At 44.0% G+C, this 19,371-nt stretch overlaps 1 protein-coding gene across 2 annotated transcripts in view; it reads right to left on the minus strand.

Annotated features, from left to right (window-relative positions):
• Positions 1–19,371, minus strand: part of HIBCH (3-hydroxyisobutyryl-CoA hydrolase) — a 787,172-nt gene that overhangs the window by 365,870 nt on the left and 401,931 nt on the right. For both annotated transcript variants that reach the window (XM_075319035.1, XM_075319034.1), the window contains exon 7: positions 467–545. In XM_075319035.1, the coding sequence (XP_075175150.1) occupies positions 467–545 (79 nt within the window). The remainder of the gene's footprint in view (positions 1–466; positions 546–19,371) is intronic.

Here is a 19,371-nt window from a genome sequence, read left to right on the forward strand (position 1 = left end):
ACAGGTCAAATTGTTACATCCAAGTTTTATTTCTGTTTTTCACAACACACCTATTCTAGTCTATTAGGCTGTAATTTTGTGGATCCAGTGATCAACATCAAAACACTGAGAAATTTCAAATATTCATCCAAGTCATGGATCAAACTTGTTAGTGCAAATCTATAGGTCTGTAAAGAAAAAAAAATACAGCTAGCACACAGATACCATTCTATTGCTTTCTGTTTTTCACTAACGGTTTGAAAAGAAGCTTGAGAAACCGACAATGTTTTATTGCCTACAAGAAATAATTATGAAACACTGATGGTAAAAACAAATAAAACTGATCAAACGCTGACTGATTTTCATACATTTTTGTATATGAGAAAAATCACAAATGTTTGCAAGAAGCCAAAGGATCAGCTCTTTAAATAGTAAGAAAGGTAACAAGCAGTAAACAAAGTAGCACAAGGTATTGACATTAACTTACCTATTGCAGTCTCTGGCATTGCAAAGAGAGTCTTCTCAGATGCCACTCTAAAATGACCGTGAACAGATAGACCGACACCCTGAAAGAAAACAAACACTTTAGAGCAGAGACTGACTCAAGGAAAGTGACATCACTGGTCTCCGCATTGTCTGTATTCTGACAACGCGCTCTGTTGCCGACTTGTTACTGCTGACCTGAATTGGCAATAGAGAGTGCGCTATCACTGTGCACATCACACATCATACTGGGACTAACATCACAAAAGACAGTTTAAGTGATGACGCCCGTACCATACCCCAGAATACTCACACACTCTCTCTTCTCTCTCTCTGTATATATACATATATATATATACACGGTATCCCATTTATTCATCTAAGTGTATTTTTTATATACTTTTTGTTTTTAAGGGGTGCAGGGGTACAAAGGACCATGAGACCACTTTGGGGATTACTAATAAGACCAAAAACGAAAAAAAACTAATACAAAGGTTTATAATGCATACAAAATATTTTATTAATTCATTAAAAACCATTTAATCTCAAGAGACACAGCCAGAGCTGGACAATAGGCGTCACAATCCATACAATCATATCATCCTTGTCTCAAAGTTCAATATACATATGGAGTATATATATAAAAAATAAAACTGAAGAATGTATCACAATATTATATATGATCAAGGATACTAAATACAGCCATATAGGAGTTGATCAAGTTATATCTCAAACCAATAGATGTATAGATACAATAAAATACATTATCAGTTAATCATAAAGTGCTAAGTATATAAATAAGCAAATCTTGGACCACTATGTAAATGTGTCCAGGAATTATGGTTACTGAACAATCATAAAGTGCAAGGTGCAAAATGAGTAGATAAAAAGAGGAGAGGTCAGTATAAAAAAGTGTGTATACATACCGTATATATTGGTATTTAAATGGTTAAAAGTACTGCCAAAACTCCATAAATGACTGGAGGGAGTTAATGGTATTACTAGTACTTACAAAAGAGAGGGGGGAGGGGTGGGTAGAAGATAAATTCCCCAGATTATAAACTCTCAAGATGGAGGATATAGATATTATATTATTTATATATATATATATATATATATATATATATATATATATATATATATATATATATATATATATATATATATACAGAAATGTATTAACACTCTGGGAAAAGGGGTAAATCAGAGAGAAAAAAGAGCCCTTATTGAATGATACCAGGGACAGTGGCTGTGACAAGGATGACGATATGCAAGTCTATTAGTCATGTAATAAGATTAGAGGTAAGTAAACACTGCAGCCTTGTCAGGTGCCAATATGATAATTACTGCTGCATAGACTGAATGCCCTAATCAGATACACAGGCAGAACAAAGCCTGTGATCCAGTGGCGCAGCTACTGCTTTTGCTACCCGGGGTGGTTGTCAAATTTGCCGCCCCTCCATTGGCCGTCGATAATCCACAAACTTTCAAAAATCCGGAAAACCATCAAAATATTTATTTTTCATGGAACTACAATCAAAGATCTAATTGTAGACTGCTGCTATAAGTCCTAGACTTTCACCTTTTTACACACATGTAGGCCTATTATACACACACACAGCTCTGCTGCATACATACAGACACACAACTCTGCAGCATACATACAGACAGACACACATAACTCTGCTGCATATAGACACACACAACTGCATACATACAGACACACAACTCTGCAGCTGCTGCATACATACATACATATATATACATACAGGCACACACAACTCTGCAGCTGCTACATACATACAGACACACACAACTCTGCAGCTGCTGCATACATGCATACATACAGACACACACAACTCTGCAGCTGCTGCACACATACAGACACACACAACTCTGTAGCTGCTGCATACATGCATACATACAGACACACACAACTCTGCTACATACATACAGACACACACAACTCTGCAGCTGCTACATACATACAGACACACACACACAACTCTGCTACATACAGACACACACAGCTCTACTGCATACATACATACACACACACACACACACACACACACAACTCTGCTGCACATATAGACACACACGCGGCTTTTGGGGGCCCACAAACGTGGCTCCTAAGGACCCGCACACACGGCTCCTAAGGGCCCACACACACGGCTCCTGGGGGTTGGGGAAACCCATGCAGCTCACTGGAGCCCATAAACCGGGTGGCTGGGAGGGAGTATACAGGTCGAGGGGGGTAGCACTTACCGCTCGGTCACGGAGGAGAGGGGGCCCACACAGCGCCGGAGGACGCTGACTGACACTGCGCCTCCTTCATCTGTGGGACTGAGCAGGCCGTGCGGTAGCTCCGCCCACAGATGAAGCTCAAACCAGGAGGACGCTGTGGTCTTAAAGCAGGGGTGGGGAACCTTTTTACTGCTGGGGGCTATTTGGAAAATTCTACCAACCTTCAGGGGCCGCACCAAATTATTAACTTGAAAATGACCTGGCTATAATTGGTCAAACAATTAACTCTCCCCTATACCCCTACTGTGGCGGCCGGAGCTGATTCTCTTTGGTGCGCTGTCATGTTTGCTTCTCACAACTGGTTTTCCAGGTTTGTCTTTGTTTGGAGCGCAGATTGGTAAATCATATATATCACACAGAAGACACTGTACATACACACACCGCTCTGACACACTGGCCGTATACTGCACACAGCCCTGACACAGTTGTCATATTTTACACCGGCCATATATATAGTACACATGCACAGGAGATACACACACAAGCCATACATAGCATTCAACATGCCGTATACACAGTACATAAGGAGAAGAAAAAAAGCTCTGCATGTAAACATGTGCACACCAAGAATTAGATATACCAATAAACCTCCCAATATGAAACTTTATTAAGTGCCAAACACAACAAACAGCACACACTCGCCGTATACACAGCACATGCCGTATACACAGCACACGCACGCACGCCGTATACACAGCACACACACCGTATACACAGCACACACACGCGCCGTATACACAGCGCACGCACGCCGTATACACAGCACACACACGCGCCATATACACAGCACACACACGCCATATACACAGCACACGCATGACGTATACACAGCACACGCACGCCGTATACACAGCACACACACGCGCCATATACACAGCACACACACGGCGTATACACAGCACACACGTGCCGTATACACAGCGCACACGCCATATACACAGCAAACACACAGCACACACACCGTATACACAGCGCACACACCGTATACACAGCGCACACAGATATAAGTACCTACTGCTTAGTTGCCCTGTAAGATTAGGTGCAGCACAAGTGATGGATGCAGCAGCTCAGCTCAAGGGCTGGCTTCATTCTCCTCTTTTCTCTCCAAGAAAAGACCCGATAGACCTGAGCAGCCGAGCACAGAACGGGAGGGTGAGAGGCAGAACGCACGGCACTATACACTACAGGCCCCTGCCCCATCACTCTGCTTCTAGCTGCAATTTCACAGGGGAGCATGTAGGAGCCAGAGGGAGAAAGTCCCACCCCCAGTGCTGTCTGCCGGCAATAGACAAGATGAGCGGCTGCCCGAGCACCGCAACCACCGTGAATCTGCCCCAGTGCCCCGAGGGCCGCAGAAAAGGTCATCGCGGGCCGGATGTTCCCCAGTTTCCTGCCGAGGACTACGGTCCCCGGAACTCAGCCCGGGGACAGCAGAACTGAAGGCAAGTGGCCAAAATGCCGCCCCCCTGACATGTGCCGCCCGGGGCGGACCGCCCCCTCCGCCCCCCCTTTGCTACGCCACTGCTGTGATCTGTACACTGACGCCTTATTAGGAGCGCTGGTAAGAACAAGGAAGTACACACAGGCACATTACCTGATAGCTGCAAACGTCATCAGACACTGATATAGGATTGTGACGCTCCCCGACGCTGGCGTTTCGGCGCTTCCTTCTTCAAAGGGGGGTTGGGCCATCAGATAGAGAGTGAACTTAAGAAGTGACTGAGACAAATGAGATCACAGGCTTTGTTCTGCCTGTGTATCTGATTAGGGCATTCAGTCTATGCAGCAGTAATTATCATATTGGCACCTGGTGTGTGTGTGTGTGTGTGTGTGTGTGTGTTTGTGTAGTGAGAACCTGGAAGCCCGAGCATCGCGTGGGTGTAACAGGGGTTTCATCAGGATGTCATCATAGTTCATTGGGAACTCAAATGACCTCCCGGATGTCACTGTGCTTGAAGAACACTCACCTGTCCCCGCAGTGCTGTCCTCGGCAGTGCTGTACCCAGCGCTTTCCCCAGCACTGCTCCTGTCTCCAGGTCCTGAGTGCGGTGAATAATCAATTAATATAATGAGCGGCATTCAGGAGCAGGAGGCAGCAGAACCGAAGAAAGCAGGTAAATATGGAAAATCTTTTTATTTCACAGACCCGAGTTTTCTCCGGTACCTGTCACATGTATGCAAACACGGAACCACACGTGTGGCACACGTATGACACACGTATGACCATAACCATGCGTGTAACTTGTACATGATTAAACACGGACGTCTGAAACCGGCCTAAGGGGCACTTTGCACACTACGACATCGCAAGCCGATGCTTGCGATGCCGAGCGCGATAGTCCTCGCCCCAGTCGCAGCTGCGATATCATGGTGATAGCTGCCATAGTGAACACTATCGCTACGGCAGCTTCACATGCACTCACCTGCCCTGCGACGTCGCTCTGGCCGGCGAACCGCCACCTCACTGCGACATCACATGGCAGGCGGCAAATAGCAGCGATGGGGCGCAGCAGAGCGGAACTTAAACATCCCGCCCACCTCCTTCCTTCAGCATAGTCGGCATGAGCTGCAGTTAGCAGGTAAGGTGATGTTCCTCGCTCCAACGGCTTCACACACAGCGATGTGTGCTGCCGCAGGAGCGAGAAACAACATCGTACCGTCGCAGCAGCGTAATTATGGAATTCCCCGACACTACACCGATGATACGATTACGACGATTTTGCGCTCGTTAATCGTATCATCTAGGATTTACACACTGCGATGTCGAGAGCGACACCGGAAGTGCATCACTTTCGACATAACCCCACCGACATCGCACCTGCAATGTCGTAGTGTGCAAATTGCCCCTTATTCTCCTCACTACTTTCATGCCTGACTGGTATGTCAGTCTCTGCAAGGAGTAAAGTTTTCCCCTCAGATCCCGCCCTAGCAGATCAGATGTCACAGTGTCTGCAAATTGAGGTTCTGTTCTGGCATAAATCCTAAGTCATATGACAAGGCTTGTTAAAAGGTCACTTTTCACTTTTAGGATCGCTTTCCAATAGGTGGCAGTAGAGTTAGTCTACTACTTCCCTGAAGAGACAATTAAGATATATGCTTGTGAGCATATACAGTAGGAAGCTCTTCTACTGTGACATGGAGATACAGTGGGGACGTCGGCCATCAATTGTGCAAGTTCTCCCACTTAAAAAGATGAGAGAGGTCTGTAATTGACATTATAGGTAGAACACAACTATGAGAGACAAAATGAGAAAATCACCTTGTCTGATTTGGCAAGATTTTTTTTTTCAAATTATGGTGGAAAAAAAGTATTTGGTCAATAACAAAAGTTCATCTCAATATATTGTTATACACCATGTGCAGAATTATTAGGCGAGTTGTATTTAGAGTTTTTTTTTTTTATTACTGATCAACAACTATGTTCTCAATCAACCCAAAAGACAAATAAATATCAAAGCTTAACCCCTTTAAGACCACGGGCAGTAAAGTTACGTCCTATTTTTACGTGAGTTAATGACCAGGGACGTAACTTTACTGCCTAAAGTTCATTTGATTGCCGTGGCCATAGCAAAGGCTTTCAAATGATGTTCCCTGCTGTTTCTTACAGCAGGGGACCTTTGCTTGACCCCAGGGGGGTGGCATCGCCACCCCCCATCGACAATCATTGTGATTGGCTGTTCAGATCTGAACCGTCAACCACATTGTTCGCACTGGTTTCTGATAAAAGAATGCCTGAACCAGTGCGATCCTGTGAGATCATGCTATGAGGTGCTGCATCAGCTGCAGCAGATCATAGCAGGAGATCAAACATGGCGCCCCCGAGCCCCTGCAGCACTGATTGGAGAAATCATGCTATGACGCGCAATCGCTCCAATCAGCGTGCAGTGGGGCGGTCTGATCTGGAGGTGACTGCCCTTCGCAGGCTTGTCTTGGTCTAGGAAGCCCTCCCCCAACATGTCTGCAGAGTGCACCGGCTGGTACCTGTAGTGCCACGCCGCCGCTGCTGCCGCCGCTGCTTTCAGGTTGCCGCTTCCACTGTGAGTACTATGTACTCCCCTTGTAGCCCCTGCATGCTCCGGCGATGGCCTTTGCGCGCTCCCGTGATGGCCCCTGCGCGCTCCCGTGATTTCCCCTGCCTGTGCTGATGTGCCCCACCCGGCCAACTGCCCCCCCCACCGCGCTCTCTATTCTGCTCCTATGCTTCTGCATCTGCTTCTCCGGTCTCCCCCTTCCCCTCTCCGTCTGTTCTCCCTCTCCGATGTCCCCTACCTGCCTCCACTGGGTCGTCCGAGGACTTCACTGGCCCGATCACATTTGCCTCCATCGCTGGGTCCTTCCTGGGTCTTCTGATGAGCTGTCCAACTTTCTGCCTGCTGCTCCTGTAAGAAGCTGTCCACTTTCTGCCTTCTATTCCTCCTGCAGTTCCTCTGGTCAGTGATCCTCCTGTAAATCTTCTGGGTACTGTGAGTATAATTTTTTTTTTTGTATCCCCTGTCCATTTTTACACCTCATGCGTCCCGCCGAGCGCTGATCAGTGATGCAGACAACGTATCTGCATCCGTGGTCAATTTTCGGCAGGACTTTTTTTTTTTTTGTCAGTATCTTGCGTCATTTTTTTGCATCTCATCGTGTGTGCATCCTGCAGCGGCCGAGTGCTGATTAGGGATGCACATAACGGATCGGCATCCTTGCTCAATTTTCGGCATTACTTTTTTTTCCGTATCCCCGACGCTTTTTGTATCTCATCCTCATGCGTCCTGTTTGAAAAGTCAAATGGTGCTCCTTTTCTACCAAGCCCTGCTGTGCGTCCAAACAATTGATTTCAACCACATATGAGGTATCAGCATACTCAGGAAAAATTGCACAATAAATTTTATGGTGCATTTTTTCCTAATACCGTTGTAAAAAAAAAAGCTACCTAGTTGAAGGAAAAAATTTGTGGTAAAAAAAAAAATATTTTCACGGTTCAACGTTATCAACTTCTGTGGAGCCCCTGGGGGTACAAGGGGCTCACCAAACATCTAGATAAATTCCTTGAGGGGTCTAGTTCCAAAATTGGCTAATTTGTGGGGGAGCTCCACTGTTTAGGCACCATAGGGGGTCTCCAAACGTGACATGGCATCCGCTAATGATTCCAACCAATTTTGCTGTGAAATGGCGCTCCTTCTCTTCTGGATCCGACCGTGCACCCAAACAATTACTTTCCACCACATATGAGGTATCTGCATACTCAGGAAAAATTACACAATACGTTTTATGGTGCATTTTTTCCTGATACCCTTGTGGAAAAAAAAGCTATCTGGTTCAAGTAACAGTTTTGCGGTAAAAAAAAAAAATGTATTCATGGCTCAACATTATCAACTTCTGTGGAGCCCCTTCGGGCTCACTAAACATCTAGATAAATTCATTGAGGGGTCTAGCTTCCAAAATGGGGTCACTTGTGGGGGAGCTCCACTGTTTAGGCACCTCAGGAGGTCTCCAAATGCAACATCACGTCAGCTAATGATTCCAACCAAGTTTGCTGACAAATAGTGCTCCTTCCCTTCTGAGCCCCACTGTGCGCCCAAACAATTACTTTCCACCACATATGAGGTATCTGCATATTCAGGAGAAATTGCACAATACGTTTTATGGTGCATTTTTTCCTGATACCCTTGTGAAAAAAAAGCTACCTTGTTCAAGTAACAGTTTTGTGTTAAAAAAAAAATAGTTATATATTTTCACGGCTCAACGTTATCAACTTCTGTGAAGCCCCCGGGATACATTTATTGAGGGGTCTACTTTCCAAAATGGGGTAACTTGTGAGGAAGCTCCATTGTTTAGGCACCTCAAGGGGTCTCCAAACTCAACATGGCATCCGCTAATGAGTCCAACTAATTTTGCGCTCAAAAATTCGAAGGGAGCTCCATTGTTTAGGCCCCTCAGGGGGTCTTCAAACCTGACATGGCATCCGCTAATGAGTGCAGCTAATTTTGTTAAAAAATTCAAATGGCGCCTTCCCTATCGAGCTCCGCCGTGCACCCAAACAATTGATTTTTCCCACATATGAAGTATCAGCGTAGTCAGGAGAAACTGCACAATACATTGTATGGTGCATTTTCTCTTTTCTCCCTTGTGAAAATGCAAAATTTTATGGCTAAAGTAACATTTTTGTGTTAAAAAGAAAAATTTTAATTTTTTCCTTCCACATTGCTTTGGTTCCTGTGAAACACCTGAAGTAACCATAAACTTCTTGGATGTGGATTTGAGCAGTGTGAGGGGTGCAGCTTTTAGAATGGGGTCACTTTTGGGTATTTTCTGTCACCTAGGCCTCTCAAAGTCATCTCAAATGTGATGAGGTCCCTAAAAAAATGATTTTGTAAATTTTGTTTGAAAAATGAGAAATTGCTGATGAACTTTGACCCCCTTCTAATGAAAAAAAAAATTTGTTTAGAAAATTGCATTGATGCAAAGTAGACAAGTGGGAAATTTTATTTAGTAACTATTTTGTGTGACATAATTCTCGGATTTATGGCCATAAATTTTCAAAGTTTAAAAATCGCAAAATTTCCGAAATTTTCACAAGTAAACGCAAAAAATATCGGCCTAAATTTACCACTATCATGAACTACAATTTGTCACAAAAAAAAATGTCAGAATCGCTAGGAGCCGTTGAAGTGTTCCAGAGTTATAACCTGTCAAAGTGACACTGGTCAAAATTGAAAAAATGGCCTGGTCATTAGAGTGTTTTAATGGCCAGGGGTGAAGGGGGTTAATATTTTTGGAAATTGGAGTTGGGTTTTCTTTTAGATTTGGCTATCTTAGAAGGTCTTATCTTATCGTATCTATGCAGTTAACTATTACTGTGCAGAATTATTAGGCAACTTAATAAAAAACAAATATATTCCCATCTCACTTGTTTATTTTCACCAGGTAAACCAATATAACTGCACAAAATTTAGAAATAAACATTTCTGACATGCAAAAACAAAACCCAAAAAAATTAGTGACCAATATAGCCACCTTTCTTTATGATGACACTCAACAGCCTACCATCCATAGATTCTGTCAGTTGCTTGATCTTTTTACAATCAACATTGCTTGCAGCAGCCACCACAGCCTCCCAGACACTGTTCCAAGACCGGTGCTGTTTTCCCTCCCTGTAGATCTCACATTTTATGAGGAACAACAGGTTCTCTATGGGGTTCAGATCAGGTGAACAAGGGGGCCATGTCATTATTTTTTCATCTTTTAGACCTTTTTCTGGCCAGCCATGCTGTTGAGTAGTTCGATTCATGTGATGGAGCATTGTCTTGAATGAAAATGTTTGATGAACGATACCGACTTCTTCCTGTACCACTGCTTGAAGAAGTTGTCTTCCAGAAACTGGGAGTAGGTCTGGGAGTTGAGCTTCACTCCATCCTCAACCCGAAAAGGTCTCACAAGTTCATCTTTGATGATACCAGCCCATACCAGTACTCCACCTCCACCTTGCTGGCGTCTGAGTTGAAGTAGAGCTCTCTGCCCTTTACTGATCCAGTGGAACCATATAGAAAAAAGTCCAGCGGCACACTGAATTTCTGGTAAAAAACTTTTCTTTTTTTATTGAATTAAGTAATGCATATTAAAAAGGCAGTGAAGGAACCGGATGCAGGATACCTCACGGACGACGGCCGTTTCGCGTTATACACGGTTCCACGGGTTCAATGGACGTGATCACAGAACCCCCCCCCCCTTATGTAGAGGGAACACCCGGTCTCCTTCACCTGCTACAATTAAAACAAAACTGACTGACAAGGAACCATGCAGAAACATACACATTTTCATTTAGAAATATATACTGAACCAAGACAACATTTTAACATTTTAAAAAGAGCATACGTGGTAAATAGCAGGTACTGAAACCGTATCTCTATAAAGTTAGTGACAAAAAACGTATATAAGGTATAGTATAATACACATAAAACACACAAAGGTAAAGACCTCTGTGTATGGATATGAATCTGTACTGGCCAGCACGGACATCTATATATACAGACCAAAAAATACATAGGTTGCATTATATTAGCAAGTGAATTAAGCATCTATAGAAAAAAAAAACCTCTATAGAAAAACTGACAGGTCAAGATGGTCATTTAAAAAATAAATAAGGAATAACGTTTGGAACACCATTCTAAGTCTGAACTGGGTGCAAAAACCTAAAAAAAATCACTATGGGGAGATAAGGTATGCAGACCAGTGACTATGTAAGGGGAATACATGGAATAGCAGAAACTGCTGTGTGAATACTGACTTGAAAAATCCAATAGCTATATGCAAGAGTGAAAATGTGAAAAATGGAATCTGCATTACTGCCATGAACATATGAATCAAGAGAAATTTAGCTACTGAATTGATCAATGCAATAGAGCCCCAACACTACGCCAAAGTATTTCTCTACGTTGGGGTCCCTAGCTTGTGTGTGTCCTCTCATGCATACCTTATCTCCCCATAAAGATGGTCATTTAAACCTAAATTCCCCAGTGCTCTAAATTTTAAGATCAATGATATAAAATAGAGATTTTTTCCACATTTAAAAAATCTCACAAACCAGCACTGAACAATAAGAGTGAAAATTATTTTATTAATACCATTATTCCTAATCCCTAACAAAATAAACAAGATTAATTTCTACAAGTAGATAACAATGGACGAATCATATACACTTTATAAGCACAGTAGGGCTAAAGGGTCGTGGGGCCCCGGCCGGTGGCAACCACGATCTAATATATAAAAAAAAAAAAAAAAAAAAAAAAAAATTTTTGATGTTATTAGTCCGATTAAAAAGGAGGGTGAATTTCTCAAGAAAAAGATTTTTTATAGCTGCAGAAAGTTTTATAAAGAAGCACTATGACTGTACCAGCCCGTATATAAAGGCAATCTTCCTGCTTAAGGGTGCCTGCACCGAGGTTAAAGCTTTACTGTTTGTTGAATTTTCACTAACAGCCACGTTGCACTCATTCACGATCCCTGGTTAGGATGAGTATACCGCGCTCCTGACAGGGAGTCTAGCGGTAATTAGATCAGTGCACCGGGGGCCCGTTACAGATCCCCAGTGTAGGTTACCTGACACCGATGCTAACCGAGAGGGCTCTGTGAGATGTGGTCCTTGCGTGGAGTAGTTTTTTCTCCTGTCTGGAGAGGAAAAAGTTGATGCTGAGTCTCTGTGTACAAAATCCTCAAATCCATTAGACAGGATGTCGATTAAACGTTATTGAAGAATACAGGGCTGTAATATCCTGGATTGTAGGCTTCTCCGTGTACCTGCTTAGGCGTTCACCTGCCAGTGAACCAACAGGTCCCGTAGTCAGTAAAGAGCAATCAGACAGTTACGTCTACTTCACAACACTACCGGTCCCCTTCCTCAAGGATAGCTCAGTCACTCCTTTAGGAACTATTTATAGTTAAAATATAGCTGCGGAATTCCGCAGAAAACAATGCAACACCTGCACACAAACATATAGATAGAATCACATGCAAAATTCATATATAGGCCGTACTACATGACATATTTAGTGCAGAGATTTTTTAGGGAGAATTCCTCCAGAGAATTTTTTCAAAGAATTTTTGGAAAGGACCCTATCAAAAACATAATATAAATATTTAATTAACCAAAGAATTCTAAAATTGGCTCTTCCTACCCATAGTTCATAAAAACTTTTTGATGAAGTATATACAGCAACACATAGATACTAAGAAAGATTCAAAAATATATCCGTATATCTTATATAAAAGTATAAAATTATGACTATAAAAAAGCTAAAATATTCTGTGTTTAATGGAAACATTTTTTTTTGTTATTATTTTTTATTTTTAATAATTTTCTTAATAATTTTCTATTTTTTATTTTTAAATTTTTTGATTGATTCTTTATTTTTGTTTTTTATTTGTATTATTTTTCCATCTATGATTCTTTCATCTACAGTTTGTAAATCTATAATTTATCTTTTCATAAAAAATTCTTTAGTTTGTAAAACCTTTGAAAAACCTTTAAAAAGTAAAATATATAAATATAGAAGGGAAAAAAAAAATATATATATAGGGAAAAAGTAGAAATAAGCTAAAACCCATAAACACATACATATACATATATACACACACATAAGTGCATACGCATATACATGTATATATCTACATAGGCAAAAGTATGTGTATACATATAAGGACACATACATGAATTACTCAGTCAAAGGCAAAGAGCTCAATGTCATTATTAAGTCCATTCAGTCTCAATGTATTCAACTCAAAATTCCATTGGCTCTCAGCCCTTGACATTTTTCTGATAAAGTCACCTCCCCTCCCCTCCAGTCTCTCATTACCCTTTGTATGCCCCAAACTTGAGAACCTCTAAATGAACCCCCATGCTTCAACAGATAGTGTTTAGGTAACAGGTGTTTAGTACATTTATTTTTAATATTTCTGATATGTTCACCCACTCTTCTGCATAGGGGTCTGATTGTTCTACCAACATATCTCTTTTGGCAAGGGCATTGAATACAATAAATAACACCTTTGGTATGACAGGTAATCAAATCATTAATGGGAATTTCCTCCTGTCCTTTCAAAAAATTCTTTCGTGTAGTATTTTTTGTATTCCTACATACAGTATATTTTTTACATGGGAAATAACCTTTCAAGTTGTATATACCTCCATGGCCAAAGGGTTTTTTCTTACCCTTTTGTATGGTTGGTGCCACCAAGTTACCCAAATTATTGGCCTTTCTATAAACAAACTTTGGGAAGGGGGGCAACAAATCACCAATTATTTTGTCCTTAAGGAGGTTCCAATACTTTCTAACAATATTTTTTAAAAACCTTTGTTTGTGCTGTATATTGCAATATTATTGGTATATTTAATTCATCTTTTTCATGAGGCATACAGACAGTAGATTTGTCCTGGAGTAAATTTTTTCTCTCAATCAGTTTAGTTTGTTGATATGCGTCCTCCAAAAACTTCTCCTCGTACCCCTTTTCCACAAATTTATTAGTTAAGGAAGCAGCTTCCAATTCAAAATCCTTCATTCTGCTGCAATTCCTATAGGCCCTAATATATTGGCTTTTTGGAACATTGAGGAGCCAACTGGGTAAGTGACAGCTGGTTAGTGAGATATAGCTATTAGTATCCGTTGGTTTGTGGTAGGTTCTTGTTTCGATCTTGTCATTTTTGATAAAAATATTCAGGTCCAAAAAATTGATCATTTTTGTGCTGAATGTGTAGGTAAATTTTAAATGAAATTCATTTGTATTCAAGCCCTCCAAAAACTCAACAAGGGAGTTTTTATCACCTGACCAAACAAATAATATATCATCGATGAAGCGACGCCAGAGGACCAGGTTCTCCCGAATCACGCCACCCGAATATATGGTGAGCTCCTCCCACCGACCCATATACAGGTTTGCGTAACTCGGGGCGAACCTGGTCCCCATGGCGATGCGCCACCGCTGTAGAAAGCATTGGACCCCATTACGAAAATAATTATGGTTTAATATAAAATGGATACAGTCCCCCAAGAAGTCAACTTGTTGTTGGGGATGCAGGCCCGACCTAGTCAAGAAATATTTCGAAGCTTTGCACCCCTTTTGATGTTCAATAACGGTATAGAGTGAGGTAACATCAATTGAACCAAGGATGTAGTTCCTCTCCCATTTGAGTCCTTGTAATAATTGTAATACCTGTGTACTATCTTTAAGGTAGGCAGGTAAGAGTGGGACACATTTTTGAAGGTGGACATCTATATATTTAGATAGGTTGGCTGTTAGACAGCCAATCCCTGAGATAATGGCGCGCCCTGGAGGGTTCACAAGCGTTTTGTGAATTTTGGGTATATGAAAAAATACGGCTAACCTAGGGGTTTGACTCCTTATAAATAGGGCTTCGTCTTTATTTAAGATTCCCTTATCGAGACCTTTCTTAACCAATGAGTTTAACTCCTCCTTAAAAATACTAGTGGGGTCAGAGGTCAATACTTCATATGTGATTTTATCACCCAAGAGCTGAGCTCTTTTTAGAATTCTTTGGTTAATTAAATATTTTTATTATGTTTTCGATAGGGTCCTTTCCAAAAATTCTTTGAAAAAATTCTCTGGAGGAATTCTCCCTAAAAAATGTCTGCACTAAATATGTCATGTAGTCCGGCCTATATATGAATTTTGCATGTGATTCTATCTATATGTTTGTGTGCAGGTGTTGCATTGTTTTCTGCGGAATTCCGCAGCTATATTTTAACTATAAATAGTTCCTAAAGGAGTGACTGAGCTATCCTTGAGGAAGGGGACCGGTAATGCCCCCGAAATGCGTGTCGGATCGTGCTCAGTCCAGTGTTGTGAAGTAGACGTAACTGTATGATTGCTCTTTACTGACTACGGGACCTGTCGGTTCACTGGCAGGTGAACGCCTAAGCAGGTACACGGAGAAGCCTACAATCCAGGATATTACAGCCCTGTATTCTTCAATAACATTTAATCGGCATCCTGTCTTCTGGATTTGAGGATTTTGTACACAGAGACTCAGCATCAACTTTTTCCTCTCCAGACAGGAGAAAAAACTACTCCACGCAAGGACCACATCTCACGGAGCCCTCTCGGTTAGCATCGGTGTCAGGTAACCTACACTGTTGATCTGTAATGGGCCCCCGGTGCACTGATCTAATTACCACTAGACTCCCTGTCAGGAGCGCGGTATACTCAATCCTAACCAGGGATCGTGAATGAGTGCAGCGTGGCTGTTAGTGAAAATTCAACAAACAGTAAAGCTTTAACCTCGGTGCAGGCACCCTTAAGCAGGAAGATTGCCTTTATATACGGGCTGGTACAGTCATAGTGCTTCTTTATAAAACTTTCTGCAGCTATAAAAAAATCTTTTTCTTGAGAAATTCACCCTCCTTTTAATCGGACTAATAACATCAAATTTTTTTTTTTTTTTTTTTTTTTTTTTTTATATATTAGGCTACATGCGCACGGTGCTTCTTTTTCGTGTTCACAAACTGCAGCCAAAACTGCAGCCAAAACTGCACCTTGTCAGAGAGAGCCTGGAAATGTCACAAAAAATGTAGGTGCTTTTTTGGTGCGTTTTTTGGCTGCAGTTTTGTCAACAATTGTTTCATGTATTATTCAGTTCAAACAAGCCCATAAAGCTTGTTGAATTGAAAAAAATAAAATTAGAAATAAATAAATAATTAAAAAAAACTGGCATGCGGTCCCCCCCAATTTTAATGCCAGCCAGATAAAGCCATACGGCTGAAGGCTGGTATTCTCAGGATGGGGAGCTCCACGTTATGGGGAGCCCCCCAGCCTAACAATGTAAGTCAGCAGCCGCCCAGAATAGCCGCATCCATTAGATGCGGCTGTTGTGGGACAGTACCCGGCTCTTCCCGATTTGCCCTGGTGCGGTGGCAAACGGGGTAATAAGGAGTTATTGGCAGCCCATAGCTGCCAATAAGTCCTAGATTAATCATGTCGGGCGTCTCCCCGAGATATCTTCCATGATTAATCTGTAAGTTACAGTAAATAAACACCCACCTGAAAAAATCCTTTATTAGAAATAAACACTAACAAATTTCCTCGTTCTCCCATTTAATAAGCCCCAAAAAGCCCTCCATGTCCGGCGTAATCCACGGACCTCCAGCGTCGCTTCCACCTCTGCTGCATGGAGGTGACCGGAGCAGCAGAAGAAAACGCCGCTCCTGTCACCTCCACGCAGCAAATGAAGAGAGCCGCGTGATCGGCTGAGCTGTTACTGAGGTTACCCGCGGCCACCGCTGAATCAAGCGGTGGCCGCGAGTAACCTCAGTGACAGCTCATCTGATCGCGCTACTCACCTCATTTGCTGCATGGAGCAGCGAGAGGGGTGGCTCTGGCAGCTGAAAACATTTTTTCCTCTTTCGCCGCCACCGCTGATAGTCCCATCCTCCACATCATCTCCCCTGTGCGTGCACGCTGGAGACAGCGGTACGTCGGGGAACACGTGGAGGACGGGACTATCGGCGGCAGCGAGAGGGATCCATCATCTCCCCTGTGCGTGCACGCTGGGGACAGCGGTACGTCGGGGAACACGTGGAGGACAGGACTATCGGCGGCGGCAGCGAGAGGGATCCATCATCTCCCCTGTGCGTGCACGCTGGGGACAGCGGTACGTCGGGGAACACGTGGAGGACGGGACTATCGGCGGCGGCGGCAGCAAGAGGGATCCATCATCTCCCCTGTGCGTGCACGCTGGGTACAGTGGTACGTCGGGGAACACGTGGAGGACGGGACTATCAGCAGCAGCGGCGGCAGCGAGAGGGGGATGGACATTGGCAGCTGAAAACATTGATTTTTTTTCCCCTCTCGCTGCCGCCGCTGCTGATAGTCCCGTGCTCCACATCATCTCCCCTGTGCGTGCACGCTGGGGACAGCGGTACGTCGGGGAACACGTGGAGGACGGGACTATCGGCGGCGGCAGCGAGAGGGATCCATCATCTCCCCTGTGCGTGCACGCTGGGGACAGCGGTACGTCGGGGAACACGTGGAGGACGGGACTATCGGCGGCGGCAGCGAGAGGGATCCATCATCTCCCCTGTGCGTGCACGCTGGGGACAGCGGTACGTCAGGGAACACGTGGAGGACGGGACTATCGGCGGCGGCAGCGAGAGGGATCCATCATCTCCCCTGTGCGTGCACGCTGGGTACAGTGGTACGTCGGGGAACACGTGGAGGACGGGACTATCAGCGGCGGCGGTGGCGAAAGGGGGATGGACATTGGCAGCTGAAAACATTGATTTTTTTCCCCTCTCGCTGCCGCCGCTGCTGATAGTCCCGTGCTCTACATCATCTCCCCTGTGCGTGCACGCTGTGTACAGTGGTACGTCGGGGAACACGTGGAGGACGGGACTATCAGTGGAAATTTTGGAAATATACTTACCAATTCAATCAGCTTCCTTACATTAATCTGCATACGTTGATACCAGGTCATGTCTTCTGCTGCACTCCAAAGTACTGCTCCTACACTATTTAGCATGGAACAATGGGGTTTCCTCTTGCCTGTTACCTCACTTCCTGACAAATCACCTGCGTTTTTGGTACCAAAAACGCAGGTAAAACGCAGGTAAAACGCAGGTAAAATGCACCACTTTTGATAGCATGCATTTTTTCCTGTGTTTTTGATGCCCTCATTGATTTCAATGGGTGACAAATGTTGACAAAAACGCAGGAAGAATGAACATGCTGCATTTTTTTTGTCACAAACTTTTGACAAAAAAAACGCTTACAAATAAACTGCAATGTGCGCATGACAAATCTGACTTCTCATAGACTTTGCTGAGAAGTCAAATGTCAGAATGTTCTACTGACAAAACTGCAGCCAAAAAAGCAGCAAGAAAGCAAGAAAAAAAGCAGCGTGCGCATGTAGCCTTAGGCTACATGCGCACGCTGCTTTTTTTGCTGCTTTTTTGCTGCTTTTTTGGCTGCAGTTTTGTCAGCAGAACTTTCTGACATCTGACTTCCCAGCAAAGTCTATGAGAAGTCAGATTTGTCATGCGCACATTGCAGTTTATTTGTCAGCGTTTTTTTTGTCAAAAGTTTGTGACAAAAAAAATGCAGCATGTTCATTCTTCCTGCGTTTTTGTCAACATTTGTCACCCATTGAAATCAATGAGGGCATCAAAAACGCAGGAAAAATGCATGCTAATCACAAGTGGTGCATTTTACCTGCCTTTTACCTGTGTTTTTGCTAGCAAAAACGCAGGTGATTTGTCAGGAAGTGAGGTCAGGCAAGTGGTCCCGTCCTGTCCTCCATGTGTTCCCCGAAGTACCGCTGTCCCCAGGGGAGATGATGTGGAGGACGGGACTATCAGCGGCGGCGGCAGCGAGAGGGGGATTGACATTGGCAGCTGAAAACATTGATTTTTATCTCTCTCTGCTGCCGCCGCTGATAGTCCCGTCCTCCAAGTGTTTCCCGAAGTACCACTGTCCCCAGCGTGCACGCACAGGGGAGATGATGTGGAGGACGGGACTATCAGCAGCGGCGGCAGCGAGAGGGAAAAATCAATGTTTTCAGCTGCCAACGTCCATCCCCCTCTCACGCACAGGGGAGATGATGGACCCCTCTCACCGCCGCCGACGCTGAAAGTCCCGGGCTCCACGCTCCTTCCGGCTCCACGCTCCTGCCGGCTCCACGCTCCTGCCGGCTCCACGCTCCTGCCGGCTCCACGCTCCTGCCGGCTCCACGCTCCTGCCGGCTCCACGCTCCTGCCGGCTCCACACTCCTGCCGGCTCCACGCTCCTGCCGGCTCCACGCTCCTGCCGGCTCCACGCTCTAGCGCGATCAGCTGAGCTGTCACTGAGGTTACTCACGGCCACCGCTGGATTCAGCGGTGGCCGCGGGTAACCTCGGTGACAGCGCAGCTGATCGCGCGGCTGCCTTCATTAGCTGCATGGAGGTGACCGGAGCGGCGGTGTCTGCTGCTTCTCCGGTCATTTCCATGCAGCAGAGCTGGATGCGACGCTGGAGCATGCTGGATTACGCCGGACATGGAGGGCTTTGTCGGGGTTAATAAATTGGTAATGAGGGAATGTGTTTGTGTTTTTTATTTCTAATAAAGGATTTTT

This window comes from Anomaloglossus baeobatrachus, chromosome 7 (assembly GCF_048569485.1).
Source record: "Anomaloglossus baeobatrachus isolate aAnoBae1 chromosome 7, aAnoBae1.hap1, whole genome shotgun sequence".
Lineage (NCBI taxonomy): Eukaryota > Metazoa > Chordata > Amphibia > Anura > Aromobatidae > Anomaloglossus > Anomaloglossus baeobatrachus.